Source organism: Microcebus murinus, chromosome 5, assembly GCF_040939455.1.
Source record: "Microcebus murinus isolate Inina chromosome 5, M.murinus_Inina_mat1.0, whole genome shotgun sequence".
NCBI lineage: Eukaryota > Metazoa > Chordata > Mammalia > Primates > Cheirogaleidae > Microcebus > Microcebus murinus.
This window is the reverse complement of record NC_134108.1, coordinates 8,517,002-8,532,749: the sequence shown is the minus strand read 5'-3', so window position 1 is coordinate 8,532,749 and position 15,748 is coordinate 8,517,002. Positions and strand designations below refer to the sequence as shown.

General features: G+C 45.0%; 1 protein-coding gene across 3 annotated transcripts in view; it reads left to right on the top strand.

The window, feature by feature from the left end:
• The window catches only part of TULP4 (TUB like protein 4), a 223,667-nt gene that overhangs the window by 193,143 nt on the left and 14,776 nt on the right, over nt 1-15,748 (top strand). For all 3 annotated transcript variants that reach the window (XM_012759592.3, XM_012759593.3, XM_012759594.3), the window contains exons 8-12: nt 1,384-1,608; nt 2,753-2,987; nt 11,507-11,651; nt 14,640-14,784; nt 15,319-15,412. In XM_012759592.3, coding sequence (XP_012615046.1) covers nt 1,384-1,608; nt 2,753-2,987; nt 11,507-11,651; nt 14,640-14,784; nt 15,319-15,412 — 844 coding nt within the window. The remainder of the gene's footprint in view (nt 1-1,383; nt 1,609-2,752; nt 2,988-11,506; nt 11,652-14,639; nt 14,785-15,318; nt 15,413-15,748) is intronic.

Genomic DNA, 15,748 nt, shown 5'->3' with positions numbered 1-15,748 from the left:
TTAGTCTGCCCTATCTTCAGCGGTGATTATGCCCTGCCCTAAATTTACAGGCCCCTTCTATGGGGTCTGCCCTCTGTGTGGGTCACCTCATAAGAAAGCCCATCTGGGAAGTGTTCCAGAAGCCCCCATACTTCATTGCATATTCCCTTGCTGACAAACACATGGTGCTCCTTGGGGGCTGTGAGTATTGTCCCATCTTGTGGCTGCCTAGCCTCACATGGTAGAAATGGAAGATGAGTTATCTTCAGCCTTGAATTTTGCTTTGAAGTTGAAACCAGGATTAGTTGACCCTAGAAGCTATTTTAAGGAAGTGTCTTCCTGTGTTTTTTTTATCTGGATGTTTGTCACTAAAGTGTTGTGAAAATTCCCTTCCTGTCTGTCATTTATATAAAAGATCTGGTATTCCCACTTCTGATCTTTGAAATCCCTCAAGACCTCATTAAATTAGTGTTCCATCTGCCTGGATCGGAATGAACAAATCTCTCACTGCTTCTCCATCACAGCCCTTCACCTCTTCCTTTCTTCCTTCTCTAGATGACACCCCCGAGCTTTGGATTTTTTTTAGCACAAGAAGTTTCTGACTTGTGTATTTGGATTTCAGCCTGCCTTTTCAAAAAAAATGATGGCCACGACTGTAGTGAGGTCACCACAGGAACTATGTTTCCCCCCTCTCCCTTTGAGAGAGCTTTCCGTCTTCCTTCCCTGCCCCGCCCATGCCGAGGGTAGCTGAACGTCAGGTGACGCCATACCTCTGGGCTGTAGCCTGTGATGGGCCCAGAGAGACCGTGGCACTATCATTCCTTTAGTCCTCACAGTGCCTCTGTTTGAGTCCAGAGAAAAGTGGGAGGCTTCCAGAGGTTGTGGAACAGTCCCCAGGTCACACAGCTGGTGACCCCAAGTCCAGTGTTAATTTGACTCTAAAATGCTGCCTGTCAGGACAGAAGGGAAGGGCCATCTGGTCCACCTTCTCACACCTGCCCAAGCTTTGGGGACCACCACTGTGTAATTTGGGGATCCAGACACCCGGTGCATCAGTAAGGAACAGGGGCTACCCCAGGGTGATCCCCCTGCTGGTAAGAACATCACTCTGCAGAGCTAGGTCAGATTTCATGGCGCCAAGTTAAATGAGATAACGTGTGTAAAAGAGCACTATAGCACTGCTTCAGTGCTTTATTTGTGCTTTGGCCTGGGGATCTAACTGCTTTTTAATAAAAATACTGAATTTTCATACTATAGTATTTAACATTCTCTGCTGTGCTTTAAAAACCAATATTCTCAAAAGTCTCAACTCACTTTATTTTGCTTACGGCAAGCATGCGTTGTCTTATTTTGCTCACCACAAAGAGCGTGACGTAAGCATTGCCTTGTCTTCACTCCTGGCAGCGCCCCATCATCTCCATCTGCTGGGGCCACCGGGACTCACGGCTGCTGATGGCATCAGGACCGGCCCTGTACGTGGTACGTGTGGAACACCGGGTGTCCAGCCTGCAGCTGCTGTGCCAGCAGGCCATCGCCAGCACCCTGCGGGAGGACAAGGACGTCAGCAAGTTGGCCCTGCCCCCCCGCCTCTGTTCCTACCTCTCCACCGCCTTCATCCCCACCATCAAGGTAAAGCCCTGCAGCCCTCCCCTTCCTTCCCTCTCCTGGGCTGGCTCCCCGCTGCTCGCCAGGAGGAGAGCGGAGACAGGACGCAGGCAAGGGCTCCAGGGCAAGCACGGGGGCCCATCTGCTCCACTAGAGCACTGCGGGGCGGCCGTGTGTGGCTCTGCAGAGTCCTGCCACGTTCTCCCACACCTGCAGTCTGCCCCGAGCGTCCCTGTCAGTGTCCCTGCAAGATCTGCCTTGTGTGATGTACATTATCTTTCTCATGGCAAAGCCGAAATTCCCAGCTGGCCTCCTGTGTCATCCTAATGACAAAGGAATGAATGTTCATTTAGCATTTGCTATAGAGTATTGGCATTGCACCGAGTGCTTTATAAAAATACATCTTGTTCAATCCTGACTTCCTGGCAAATGCTGTCATTATTCCCACTTGAGAAAGCAGGAAACAAGTTCATAGAAGTTAAATAACTTGCTCTATACCTAGTTAGGGAATAGTGGGATGGGACCCACTCCTGATCTAGGGCTCGCTCCCAGCACTGTGCTCAGGAGGGGTGACCCTGCCCAGCACTGGCGTCAGTCGTCTTTTACACTGATGGGAACTTGAGAAACCAGTCTGTTTTCAGTGGTAGCGCACAGACTGGATCTGCCAGTGGCTATGCAAGTGTGGGTTCCCCTTAACCTCAGGCCCTCCCCACCTTGTTTCCTCTTTGTATTCTGTCACTTCTCTATATCAGACTGATTTGTTGGTTACTTTTCTCCTGAAACATCAGAGTTTTAGAATCTGTTGTGATTTTTTTTTTTTTGAGTTGCCTTACAATATTGGTTCTACACCAGCTGTTCCCAACCTTGGTGTATTACATTGTATTAGAAAATACACGTGCCCCAGCCCACCCCCAGAGACTCCAGTTTAACTGTCTGAGGGGGGATCCTGGTTCAGGTATTTTTCAAAAGCTCCCAGGAGATTCTCCTTGCACACACAGCTGGGAATCACCGTTCCACGCCACGGAGTTAGCCGCGCCCGACCTCCCAGCCTGTGCTCCGTCAGAGGGACAGTGACGTTTCTAGCCGACCTGCCCCATGCCCACCCTCTCTTTCTCTCTCTCTCTCTGGAGTCCTAGCTCTTCCTTTTCTCCCCCTGTCCTGCCTCTAGCCCCCAATTCCAGACCCCAACAACATGCGAGACTTTGTCAGCTACCCCTCGGCTGGCAACGAGCGGCTGCACTGCACCATGAAGCGCACAGAGGACGACCCGGAGGTGGGCGGCCCGTGCTACACACTCTACCTGGAGTACCTGGGGGGGCTGGTGCCCATCCTCAAGGGGCGGCGCATCAGCAAGCTGCGGCCAGAGTTTGTCATCATGGACCCGCGGACAGATAGCAAATCAGGTGGGCCCCTCGCTGGCGGGACACGCTTTGTTCTTGTGCGGTTGTGGGCCTTATTCCTTGCAGCCATGTACAGGTGATGCCTGTTTATGAAATGTGAGCCTGTGCTGGCTAAGGTGCAACGTCCTGAAGCTACTGTGTTTCCAAATCCTATTTAAGTGACCAGTTCTCTAAACACACTTTCTGGCGGGTTTCTGTGATGTTCTGTAAGGCGGCAGGTAGTCGGGGCCGTGGGGGAAGGGAACGTCGGCTCTCAATCAAGGGGCAGCTGGCATGGCCTCACGGGAGTGAGAGGTTCCTCTTACAGTTATCAAGTATTCATTGAGTACCTTAATGTAATATTGAGATAATTGGAAAATAATAATGAGATATAGTTTCTGCTCTCCCAGAGTGGATGATATCATTACAATTTTCAAACCTTTAGCCTACTCCCCAGCCCCCTGCTTCTGCCCTCACTAATCCAGTATTAACTGCTTTATAGCTGGTCACCAGTGAAAATGTCTTGCTCATCCATAAAGATTCTGACATGATGAATCACCCCATCCTTCTGAAACCTCTCTCCAGTGCTGATTTCCATTGCTCAGTTAAGTATTCAGGCTGCTCACTGCACACCTCTCCGGGGGCCTAGACTGTGAGGCTCCAGAGGGGAGGGACTGTGCTCTTTTCTTTGTGCCACTTGGTGCTGGCCAGTGTCCAAGCCCATCAGTCCTGCCGGCTCGAACATTCTCCCCATGAAAGCTTCCCCGTCATCCACTGCAGGGATGAGCAGCACCATCTAGGGCCCTTTGCTGTGTCCTCCTCCACACACGTGGTCATCGTGCCCCAGGCTCTGCCCCGCTGAGTCCTGAGGACCTGTGGGGAAAGAAGTGAGTCGTCTTGGTGGCCCCAGTGCCAGCGAGCACCTGACCTTGAAACAGCACTGGATTTGCTGCATTAGTTTTCAGTTCGTGCCTGCCGTCTCCACTTTCTCACTCTCCTACCCATTAGACTGGCCTCTGCCTCTCTTTTCGTCCTTGAAGCCAGTGTGATCGCAGGGCACGTGGCTAGCCGTCATCCTAGCCTGCCCTGGACGGCTGCTTCGCCTCCCTCTGCTGTTCCCCTCTCCTTCGGACCCGCCACCACACTCTGCTGCTAGTGTTACTGGATGAAATCAAAAGCGGTAACTTTTGAACTTTCCAAAATTGGGTATTAGTCGGTTTTTCTGTCTTTCAACTCATGTAACAAGCTAGTACCAAGAAAAGAGAGAGCTAGTAGAAGAATTGGGGCTGGTAGGGAGACAGATGGAAAGGAGGGAGGGGGAAGACTCGGAAGGAAGGTGCAGTGAGAAAAACAGAACAGAGAGGAGTGAACATTAACTTAGGAGGAAAACCTACCTTCAGGGAAAGAGAGAAGAAAAGAGCCAGCGATGGTTAGAGGTGACTGGGCCGGGGTCCGTGGGGCAGGCCCTGAGCCCGAGTGTGCAGCTCGAGTCTTGGCTAGTGTCAGCGCCCTCAGGGCCCCCCTGGATGCGGCTGTGCAGAGTCTGTGCCTAGAGCCAATGCGGAAAATGAGTGGGAGCTTGTGTGTTCCCCGTGTGCGTGAATCGCCCCTGACAGTGTGCTGCGGGCGCCAAGGCTGCGCTGGCCCCCGCTGCCCATGGGCCTGTTTGTCCCGCCTGTGCACATTTGTCAGCTCTCATCAAACACAAACTAACGCACTTGCTCACAGTCCTTTGGGGAATGACACGTTTTATTTTTATACTTTGTTTTATAATTAAAAGCATTAAAATTTGTAAAGCAAAGCAAATCAGCAAATATTTGGTCGCGCCTCCCTTGTGTGAAGTACTTGAGACTCCTAAGTATTAAGCAATACCAAGGAATCTGCTTTTAAGGAGTTTCTAAACCTTTTTGGGTGAAAAGAAAACTTCAGCACTTCAAGAGTTCAATTAAAAAGTCAAGATTTAAATACTTCATGATGAAAATAGAAGATATGTCACAAGCCTCAATATGACTAATTGCCAACTAAATGGTATATATTATATAAACTATTGTAGAGGAGGAAAATATTTCTGACATTGAAAAGCCAGAAATTTCTCATCACTAGAACCTGATTAACTCTTTCAGACCACCACATCATTGTTTCTCAAAAGGTGGTTCATGCCCCACCTCCATGTAGTCACCTGGGATGCTTATTTAAATCCAGCTTCCCAGGTCACCCCTTAGATTATGATTCATTAGGGCTGGGCTGAGGCCTAGAAACAGGTGACTCCATAGATTCTCCAGGTGATTTTTATCCACTAAAGTTTGCAATCCACTTTGGAAAATGTTGTTCAAGTGACTTGACAAATATGTTCTTCAAATTACCAGTGTGTATTTTTATACTAGATAGCACGAGTCCCAATAATTTTTTTTAGCAAAAATCCACAAATTTTCTAAAGCAGTCTTTAGTCAGAGCTTGCTATGAACTATATTGTATCCTCCAAAATTCATGTGTTAAAGGTCAAGCTCCCAATGTGACTATATTTGGAGATAGAGCTTTTAGGGAGAATTAAAGTTAAATGTGGTCCTAAAAGTGGGGTCCTATTCTGATAGTTTCTGGCCTTATGAGAAGAGGAAGACAAAGAGCTCTCTCTATTTCCAAGAGCATTCACCGAGGAAAGGCGATGTGAGGACAAAATGAGAAGGTGACTGTCTACAAGCCAGGAAGCCCTCACCAGGAACCAGCTATGATGATGCCCTAATCTTGGGACTTCTCGGCCTCCATAATTGTGAGAGCCAATTCCTTATAATAAATCTCTTTGGACCAGACACAGTGGCTCATGCCTGTAATCCTAGCACCCAGAGAGGCTGAGGCGGGAGGATTGCTTAAAGTCAGGATTTCGAGACCAGTGTGAGCAAGAGCAAGACCCCACTTCTACTAAAAATAGAAAATTAGCTAGGTGTTGTGGTACATACTTGTAGTGCCAGCTACTTGCGAGGCTGAGGCAGGAAGATCACTTGAACCCAGGAGTTTGAGGTCGCTGTCAGCTGTGATGACACCACAGCACTCTAGTCAGATAGAGCAAGACTCTGTTTCCAGAAAACAAAAAAATCAATCAGTCTCTTTATGCTAAAACAGACGCACATACGTTTATCATATTGGTCTGTTTCTCTGGAGATCCCTCACCAATACAGATTTGGTATCAGAAAGTGGGTGCTACTGTAACAAATACCTAAATGTGTGGAAGAAACTTTCTAACTGGCCAGTCGGGAGAGGCCGAAGGAGTTTTGAGGTGCATGCTAGAAATATCGTGAAGTCAGAGTCAGAACAGAGGAACGTGTTATTGAAAACTGGGGGAAAGATGATTCTTACAAAGTGGCAAAGAATATGGCTATTCCTCTAGTGTTTTGGGAAAAGTAGAACTTGCAAGCAATGAAATCAGATCTCTAAGGAGATTTCTAAGCAAAATATTGAAGGAACAGCTTGGTTGCCCCTGGCTGCTTATAATAAAATGAGAAAGGAGAGAGATGAATTAAAGAAGGACCTGTTAAGCTAAAAGAATCCAGAACTTGAAGACTTAGAAAAATTTCGGGCTATTTGTATCACAAAAAAATAAGAAAGCATGTTGGGAAAGTGAACACCAGAGAGGTGGCTGCACTGTCACTTATACAGAGCTGGTTCGAGCATACCAGCAGATGCACGGCCAGTTTGAACTGCAGTGGACAGGCACGAGATGAAACGAAGGGAGGCTGTTGCTCCTCTTGGGTTTGACAGGTCAGGATGATGAAGTGGCTTAGCTGTTAGCTTGCACTATCATTCAAGAGGAGAGAAAAGTGACCTTGAAGGTGATTTGGAGATGAGCTGGGCCACCTCTTCAGTTTCAACAGACCAAATGGCCTTCACCTGGAGCCTTGGGGGCAGAGCAGTAGGGGTGGGACCCCTGCCTAGAGCTGTGAGAGCAGTGCTGACACCTGCGTAGGCCTGGAGGCACCGCAGAGAAACAAAGGGGGCTATGAGATCTTAAGATCTAGTGGAATTTGCCTTGCCAGGTTTTAGATTTGCTTGGGACCCGTCAACCCTTTCTTACTTCTAGGTTCTCCCTTTTGCAATGGGAATGAACTTACCGGGTTTCACAGGTTCACAGATGGAGAGCATTTCTACTTGAGGATAAACCATACCTCAAGTCTCACCCATATCTAATTTAGATGATATTTAAATGAGACTCTTGACTTTACACTTCAGAATTGATGCTGGAATGAGTCATGGCTGTTGGGGTGGAATGAATGTATTTTGTATGGAGGAAGGTTCTGAATCCAGGAGGGACCAGAGGCAAAGTGCTATGTGCTGAGTTGTCCCTCCACCCCCAATCATATGTTGAAGTCCTCAGCCCCAATGTGACTGTATTTAGAGATAGGACTTTCAGGGGGGATTAAGGTTAAATGAAGCCATAAGGGTGGGATCCGAATCTGATAGCATTGGTGACCATATAAGAGGAAGAGAGAGATCTCTCTCTGCCCGTGCACGTGCACCAAGGAAAGGGCATGTGAGCACATGACAAGAAGGGGCTGTCTGTAGGCCAGGAAGAAAGACCTTACCAGATTCTGACCATGCTGACAGCCTAATCTTGGACTTTCAGCTTCCAGAACTATGAGAAAATCATTTCAGTTATTTAACCCACCCAGTCTATGGTATTTTGTTATGGTAGCCTGAGCAAACTAAGATAGAGCTTATGTTTAAAAGCTTTTAAAACAACTTTTAAAGAAAATTTTTTTATCTGACCTCAAATTATATTACAAGATTGTAGTAATCCAGAATAACATGGACTAGTATAAAAATAGACACATAGATCAATGGAACAAAATAGAGAACCCAGAAACAAAGCCATATATCTATAGCCAACTGATCTTTGATGAAGTTGACAAAAACATAAACTGAGAAAAGGATACCCTTTTTAATAAATGATGCTGGGAAATTGCATTGCCACATACAGAAGAATGAAACTTGATCCTTGTCTCTCACTGTATACAAAAATCAACTCAAGGTGGATCAAAGACTTAAATGTAAAACCTGAAACTATAGACAGGGCACAGTGGCTCACCTGTAATCCCAGCACTTTGGGAGGCTGAGGTGGGAGGATCACTTAAGGCCCAGAGTTCAAGGATATAGTGGGTGTAATCATGCCACTGCACTGCAGCCTGGGCAACAGAGACCCTGTCTCTTTAAAAAAAAAATACTAGAAGAAAAAAAAGCTAGAGAAATTCTTCTGGACATTGGTCTATGGACAACAGAGACCCTGTCTCTTTAAAAAAAAAAATACTAGAAGAAAAAAAAGCTAGAAATTCTTCTGGACATTGGTCTAGGCAGAGAATTCATGATTAAGACCTCAAAAGCACAAGTAGCAAAAACAAAAATAGACAAATGGGATTTAATTAAACCAAAAAGCTTCTGCATAGAAATAATAGAGTGAACAGACAACCTGCAGAATGGGGGAAGATATTTGCAAGCTATGCATCCAACAGGGGACTGATATCTAGAATTTACAAGGAACTCAACAACAAACAAATAATCTCATTAAAAAGTAGGCAAAGGATGTGAATAGACAAAAAATGGCCAACAAGCATGTGAAAAAATGCTCAACATCACTAATCATCAGAGAAATGCAAATTAAAACCACAATAAGATATTATCTTACACCAGTCAGAATGGCTATTAATAAAACGTCAAAAAATAACAGATGTTTATGAGGATGTGGAGAAAAAGACTTATATGCTGTTGGTGGGAATGTAAATTAGAACAACCTCTATGAAAAAAAGTATGGAAATGTCTTGAACTAAAAATAGAACTACCATTGGATCCAGCAATACCATTTCTGGGTATCTACCCAAAGGGAAAGAAATCATTACATCCAAAAGATATCTGCACTTATATGTTGATCACAGCACTATTCACAAATAGCAAAGATAAGGAATCAACCTAAGCATTCATTAATGGATGATTAAAGAAAATGTGGTATGTATGTGTGGGTGTATATGTGTGCAATGGAATAGTATTCAGTTATAAAAAAAAAGAATGAAATTATGTCTTTTGCAACAACATGGATGGAACTGCAGGCCAGTATCTTAAGTGAAACAGTCAGAAACAGAAAGTCAAATACCACATGTTCTCACTTATAAGTGGGAGCTAAATAGTGTGCACACATGGACATAGAGTGTGGAATAATGGGGATTGGAGACTTTGAAGTGTGGGAAGAGGGTGAGGTGTGAGAAATTATTTAATGGGTGCCAGGTACATTATTCAGGTGTTGGCTATACTAAAAGCCCCGACTTCACCACTATGCGTTATATATCCATGTAACTAAACTGCACTTGTATTGTTTACATTTATACAGATTTTTTTCTTTTATTTTTTTTTCTTTTATTTTTTTTTTTTTTTACTTTCCATTTTGCAGATGAAACAGATTTTTTTAAAGATTTTTTTAATTCTAAAAAAGTATCTTAATTCAAGTTTCATATTTGGAAATCTTTCAACCCAGATGAAAGGAGTAGATTCTTAAAAACTGACAAAATGAGGACGCGAAGCCCCAGGCGTTATAGTTAAGCCTTTAGTTTTCAAAAAACAATCCCAACTTACATTTTTCTGTAATTTGGATGTTTGTTCCTGAATTCCATTATAAATTGATAGCACAGAATCTGTAGAAGTGCAGGGTACAGCCCAGCCACCACTCCAGCCTGGGTGTTGGTCTGAAGTAATGCACTGGATTTCTAGCTGTGTCAGAGCGGCAGCGCCTATACGTGTACTTACAACATGAACAAGCAGGACTCGGGGCGTACGTTCAGAAAGCACCTTTTTCTTTTCTCATGCCACCCCTTAAGTCCTCATTCTTTCAGGAAGTATTTATCGAGTCCCCAGCACTGTTCCAGTCTCTGGAGTTACAGCAGAAGGCAGGACAGACAACTTTCTCTCCCTTATGGAGTTTACACTAGTTGGGGAAACAGACAATAAAACAGTAGTTTGTGACTAAGGGGAAAAGCAAGATGGACATGGCACTAGAGGGGCTCTGGCATTGACGCATGGGTTGGGAGCTGAGTGGGCGATGTCTTACTGGATTTTCTTGGGTCAGGTCATGCATGCATGGGAGCGTTCTGCAGGCTTACACATGTGTTTGAATCATGGCTGAGCTTCCTTTGATCTAGTGACTCCTAAATTAAATAAGGCAAAGCATTGCTCGGGGCACGTGAATTAAGCCTTTTTATTTGATCAAACTCAAACGAATACCACTACAACTTGCTGGGTCCCTGAATCATGCCTTGTGATGCAGTAAGTAGTTGGGGGGGGGGGGGGCAAAGTGGGCACAGCCTTCTTCTCCAGCACCATGGTGCCCAGCTGTTCTGCCTCAGAGAGGCCCTGTTCACAGATGTCACCTCCACATGCTCAGACACTTAGAGATGGGTCTGGATTAATAAATTAATCCTTTAAAGTGTCAGCACCCCTTTTGAACAGTAAAATCACTCCCATGCTATAAATTATTTCATTGTGATTAAATGATGTAGTTTTGTATTACCTAGTAAGGTTCTTGTAGTCTTAAGGGAATGAGGTTTTAGTTGGAAAAACAAAGTAATTTTGAAGAACTGGGATATTCACATTGAGGGTGGACCTGGAGCCAGGGGCCGTGTGGGCTTGGATTGTGAAGGAGTGTGATAGTGGGGGGCAGGGGGGAGGAGAGCAGCAGGGGAGAAGAAACTTCCAGGAGGATGAGCTGTGCTGTTTGGTGACTGCCTCGCTGTGTGTGCATCATTTGATCTGCTGCTGCGTGGCCAGTTGGCAAAGCTATAGTGCATGGCTTCCAGTACAGGGTACCCTTGGAGGAACCCAAAGCGACCAGTGAAAGTTCCTGCTGCACAGGTCTTCCACTGCTGCTCCAGGCAGGCAGGCAGGCAGGCAGGCAGGCAGGCAGGCAGCTCCACCGCTGGAATAGCAAGCCCCCACAGCCAGCCTCATGGCAATGCCAGGGGGGTGTCTGGCATTCCAGACATAAACTTCTGGGAGGCTTCAGGATGGACCTAGCTCTGTCAGGACTCTAGTCCAAGCAGGCCTGGCACCTACAAGGGCCTTCTCAGGTCAGCAGCAGATTTGCCAGAGAGTTGGGGAGTCAGCAAGCTCCTCACTCAGTCTGAGTTCTGGGGCTACCTGAAAGTCCACACAGACACAGGTGGACATCTGTGTGTCCTCAGGCAGGACAGCGCAGCCATTTTGGTTGCAGCTTTTGGCAGACAGTGACCAGCTATTTTGTATATCCCTAGAGGCATTACAATCCCATGTCCGGTTTTACAGCGGTAGAAATAATTGCCTACTTCTGCACAGAAAATATAATAGCATAAAAATGTAAAAGAAAAAAAACAAGCTTCTTTCTGTTTCAGTCTCTTGATTTAACTTCTTTCTGTTTCAACCTCTAGATTTAAACGATGGCCTGTAGAATCAGTCTGTCCTTTAGTTTATAGTAATGATCATCATTAGTGGCTAATTGACATCACTTCCCTTAAATTTGCTGGTTGGTGTCTTACCAGATGAAATCTATGGGAATAGCTTGATTTCCACTGTGATCGACAGCTGCAACTGCTCAGACTCCAGTGACATCGAGCTGAGTGACGACTGGGCTGCCAAGAAATCTCCCAAAATCTCCAGAGCTAGCAAATCACCCAAACTCCCAAGGTAATCTCAGTCTTCAGGGCATTTGCCCTTTTTGGTGCCTCTGGACATGTCTCTGTTTGTGCATACAACAAAATCCCAAGGAAATTGGTGTCAGAAGAGTACAGCAAGAGCAACATCCTTCTTCTGGAAGATTCTGCTTGGAATCTTTTTCTTTGTGGTTTGTTTGGTTTTTGGTTTTTTTTTTCCTTTGGGATAGAGAAAGATACCCAGTTGGAAGTTTGCTAACCCCTCAGAACTTCTCTAGGGTCAGCAATTATGGGTAGCATGGAGTGGCCCTATCTCCCTGGTTTGCTTGGTTTTTTTCTTCCAGTTTGAGAAAAGGAGAAAAAAGCTTTTACAGTGGCTATAATGTGTTGAAGAGAATGCCAAATTAAATGCCTATAATGCTATAATTGGGAAACTAATACTAAGCTTAAGAAAACATTGAATCCTAAAGATTTATCCTAAAGACAGAAGGCTGAGAGTAGATGGCAGGGCCCACAGTGTGGTGGGTGAGAACACACCTTCCCTCACCTGTATCTGTGGGAGTGAATGGCTGGGCTCACTGGGCACATCTTCACAAAGATCTCTTCTCGCATTAAGTCTGTGATGGTGTACAAAATTAAGGTATGAATTACATATAGATACACACATGCCCAGATCTTAAACACCTAGCCTGTCGTGCAGTTGGTGTACCTGTGTGTCCACACCCAGTTCAAGACCAAGCACGCCCATCATCCCTGCCATCCATACCCACTCCCTGTAAGTAATCACTCTTCTGACTTCTGTCACCACAGGTCAGTTTTACTTTTTCTCAAACTTCATATAAATGGAGTCAAATACTATGTACTCTTTATATCTGGCTTTTTTTTTTTTTTTTTTTCTCAAAATGGTGATTTTGAGATTCGTTCATGTTACATATATCAGCAGTTTAGTTTTCTTTATTGTTCTGTGGTTTTCCATTGTAATATACTATAGTTTCTTTGTTTACAAATCAATGGATATTTGGTAGTTTCCAGATTGGAGCTATTATGAATAAATCCATTGTAAATATTCTTATATAGGTATTTTTGTTATGCACTCATTTCTTTTGGGTATACGGTTACAAAGGGAGTGGCAAGGTCATAGGTTAGATACATGCTGAACTTCATTGGAAACTGTCAAGCAGTATCCTAAGGTGGGTGTACCAACCTAAATTCCCGTGAGAGTTCCACCTGCTTCCATGGAACAATAATTTTACCTATTCTACTGAGTGTGTAGTGATATCTCGTTATAGTTTAATTCAAATATCTCCAGTAACTGACAATGCTTAGCACCTTTCTAAATGTTTATTGGCCATTTGATTATCTTTTGTGAAGTGTCTATTCAAAGTCTTTTGCCCATTTTGTAGGGTTGTCTTCTCTTACTGAGTTATAAGAGTTCTTTATGTCTTCTAGATTTGAATCCTTTATCAGATATATGTATTGCTATATAGTCCAGTATGGGAAATTCTTCTTTTACGGTTACTGCTTTTTGTGTCTTGTTAGGAAATTTTTGTCTACCCCAAGGCTGTGAAGACATTCTTCAGTCCCTCCGGCAGCTTTACAGCTTTTGCATTCATACTTACCTCTCAGTCTAACTTTACATCAGATCAGTTTCGTGTGTGCTGTGAATTAGGGATAAATGTTCATTTGTTTGTATACCGATATCCAGTTGCTTCAGCAATCTGATTGATTTTTTCATCTTTATTCTGAAGCTTGTCAAAATTGCACATAAAAATATGAACTTTTCTTCCACAGAAGTACAGAAAAGTTTTAACTTTTGCATTACTTTAAGCAGAGAGAACATTTAATACGTGCAACTGAGTCCTTCACCTGTGACTGTCCATTTAAGCTTGCTATATCTTCCTATGGCTTATTCTCCCCTCCTCTCTCTCCCCACTCGGAACCCTCCACACACCACAGCCAGGTTAAGTGTCCCAGCTCATGCCTTCAGTCAGCTCAAACCTCCATCCTCCCGTTCCTCAGGAGCCCAAACTTTCTTGTTCAGCACAAGCACTATAGTGAGCTTAATGCATTTTTTTCATAGAATTTTATAAACCTTACTGTATTTTTTTTTAATTTAGAAATAGGATCTTGTTCTGTCCCCCAGGCTGGAGTGCAGTGGCATGATCACAGCTCACTGCAGCCTCTAACTCTTGGGCTCAAGCGATCCTCCTGCCTCAGCCTCCCGAGTAGCTGGGACCACAGGCGCCATCATGCCTGGCTAATTTTTTATTTTTATTTTTTTGTACAGACAAGGTCTCACTGTGTTGCCCAGGCTGGTCTTGAACTCCTGGCCTCAAGCAATTCTCCTGCCTTGGCCTTCAAAGTGCTGGGAGTATAGGCATGGGCCACCACTCCCAGCCACCAGATTCACTTTTATAACATTCTCTTTGCAGTAGACTGGCATTGAACACATATGTCTCCATGTCATAAATAAAGGGACTTAGGAACAGAGATACAACATGGGATCAAAAGGCATTCATAAAAGTTTAGATACACTCATTTGACTTAAATATTGCAGGTGATGAAATGCTAGATAAAATAGATAAATCTCTTGAAATCCAAGCTGTCATGGAAGAAATTTTAAAAATCATCGTGGCCATAAGGTGAGAAATGACTCTTCCCAGCTGCCATTTTCCTGAGGACTGATTGTACAAACCCTGGCAGAAGAAATGTAGATATTTCCAAATGTACCATAAGTCAGTAGAAGACAGTTAATTCTATGGGGTTCTTTCAAATGACTCACTTGATCTTGTCTCAGTACATTTTAAAAATATATGTTATTTAACATACAGCTGTCATTCTGTCCTCATGTTCATAAAGCAAAAGCAGGGCAAGAATTCTGTTAAATTAGGGCCCTTGGCCACCGAGAACCCCAGGTCTGGGCTCACCATCCAGAAAGGGAAGAAGGAGGGGCTGCACCGCACATGTATGTCCCAACTGTCCCGCCACAGGCCCCTGACCCTGCCTGGCCTTGTCTCCGCAGGATCAGCATTGAGGCCCGCAAGTCTCCCAAGCTGCCCCGGGCTGCCCCGGAGATCTCCCGGTCTCCTCGGCTGCCCATGCGCAAGCCCTCCATCGGCTCGCCCAGCCTGACGCGGAGAGAGTTTCCTTTTGAAGACATCACTCAGGTGGGAGCACACAGCTGCCACGCCACTCTGTCCTCCCCACCGGGGGCATGATGGTGGCTGAACACTCCGGGCCACCTTCTTTCCCAGCTGGGCTGCCCCTGCCCACCACCCCTGCTGCACACAGGCCCCCTGGGCTCTGGTCCACACCCTCACAGGCTGCCCCTGCTGCTGCAGGAATCGTCCTCAAGTGGAGCTCTGGGAGAGAGTGTCCACACTTCACCTATGCCCCCTCAAGCTCGTTCTGGTCCTGCGGTGACTCCCCAGTGTCTGCAGGGGAAAAACCCCTGGCCACGGGCCCCCACAGTCCACTCCTCACACCCAGTTCAGTTCACCACTGTTAGAAACTGGGTGTCCACGTGCTCTAGTTATCTTTGATCTTAAAAATAGTAGAATGAGGTTGGGAATAGTATTTCTGCCTGTGCACACACTTGTAGCTTTTTAAGCAGTAAATGTTAATATTGCTACTAAGTGACCAGTAGAAAATATGGCAATAGATTGTGATTCTTCGTTGTTTTTTTTTTTTTCCCTTCACAGCACAACTATCTTGCTCAGGTCACGTCTAACATCTGGGGAACCAAATTTAAGATTGTGGGCTTGGCCGCCTTCCTGCCAACCAACCTCGGTGCAGGTGAGGCCTCCTCCTGTTCTCGCACATTCCCAGTTGGGACAGGTGAAAAAGTCCAGTTTCACCCATTGGCAGCTAAAAGTAGATGAACTTCCAAGATAGCAAAAGATTAGCGTGTATTTTACCACCAAAACTTGACTCTAGTAGATTTGTCATTCAAATTGTTTTTTTTGCCAGTGGCATTTTCATTTTTTGGTATAAGCTCTGACTTATAAAAACAATAGAAATATAGAAGTAACAGAAATAGCCAAAATCTCTATGAAAGCTCTCAGAGATTTCTAGGTATTTTGACTTCTAGGCCTTTTACTGTGGGCAGATTTTGGTACCAATGTTTAGGTT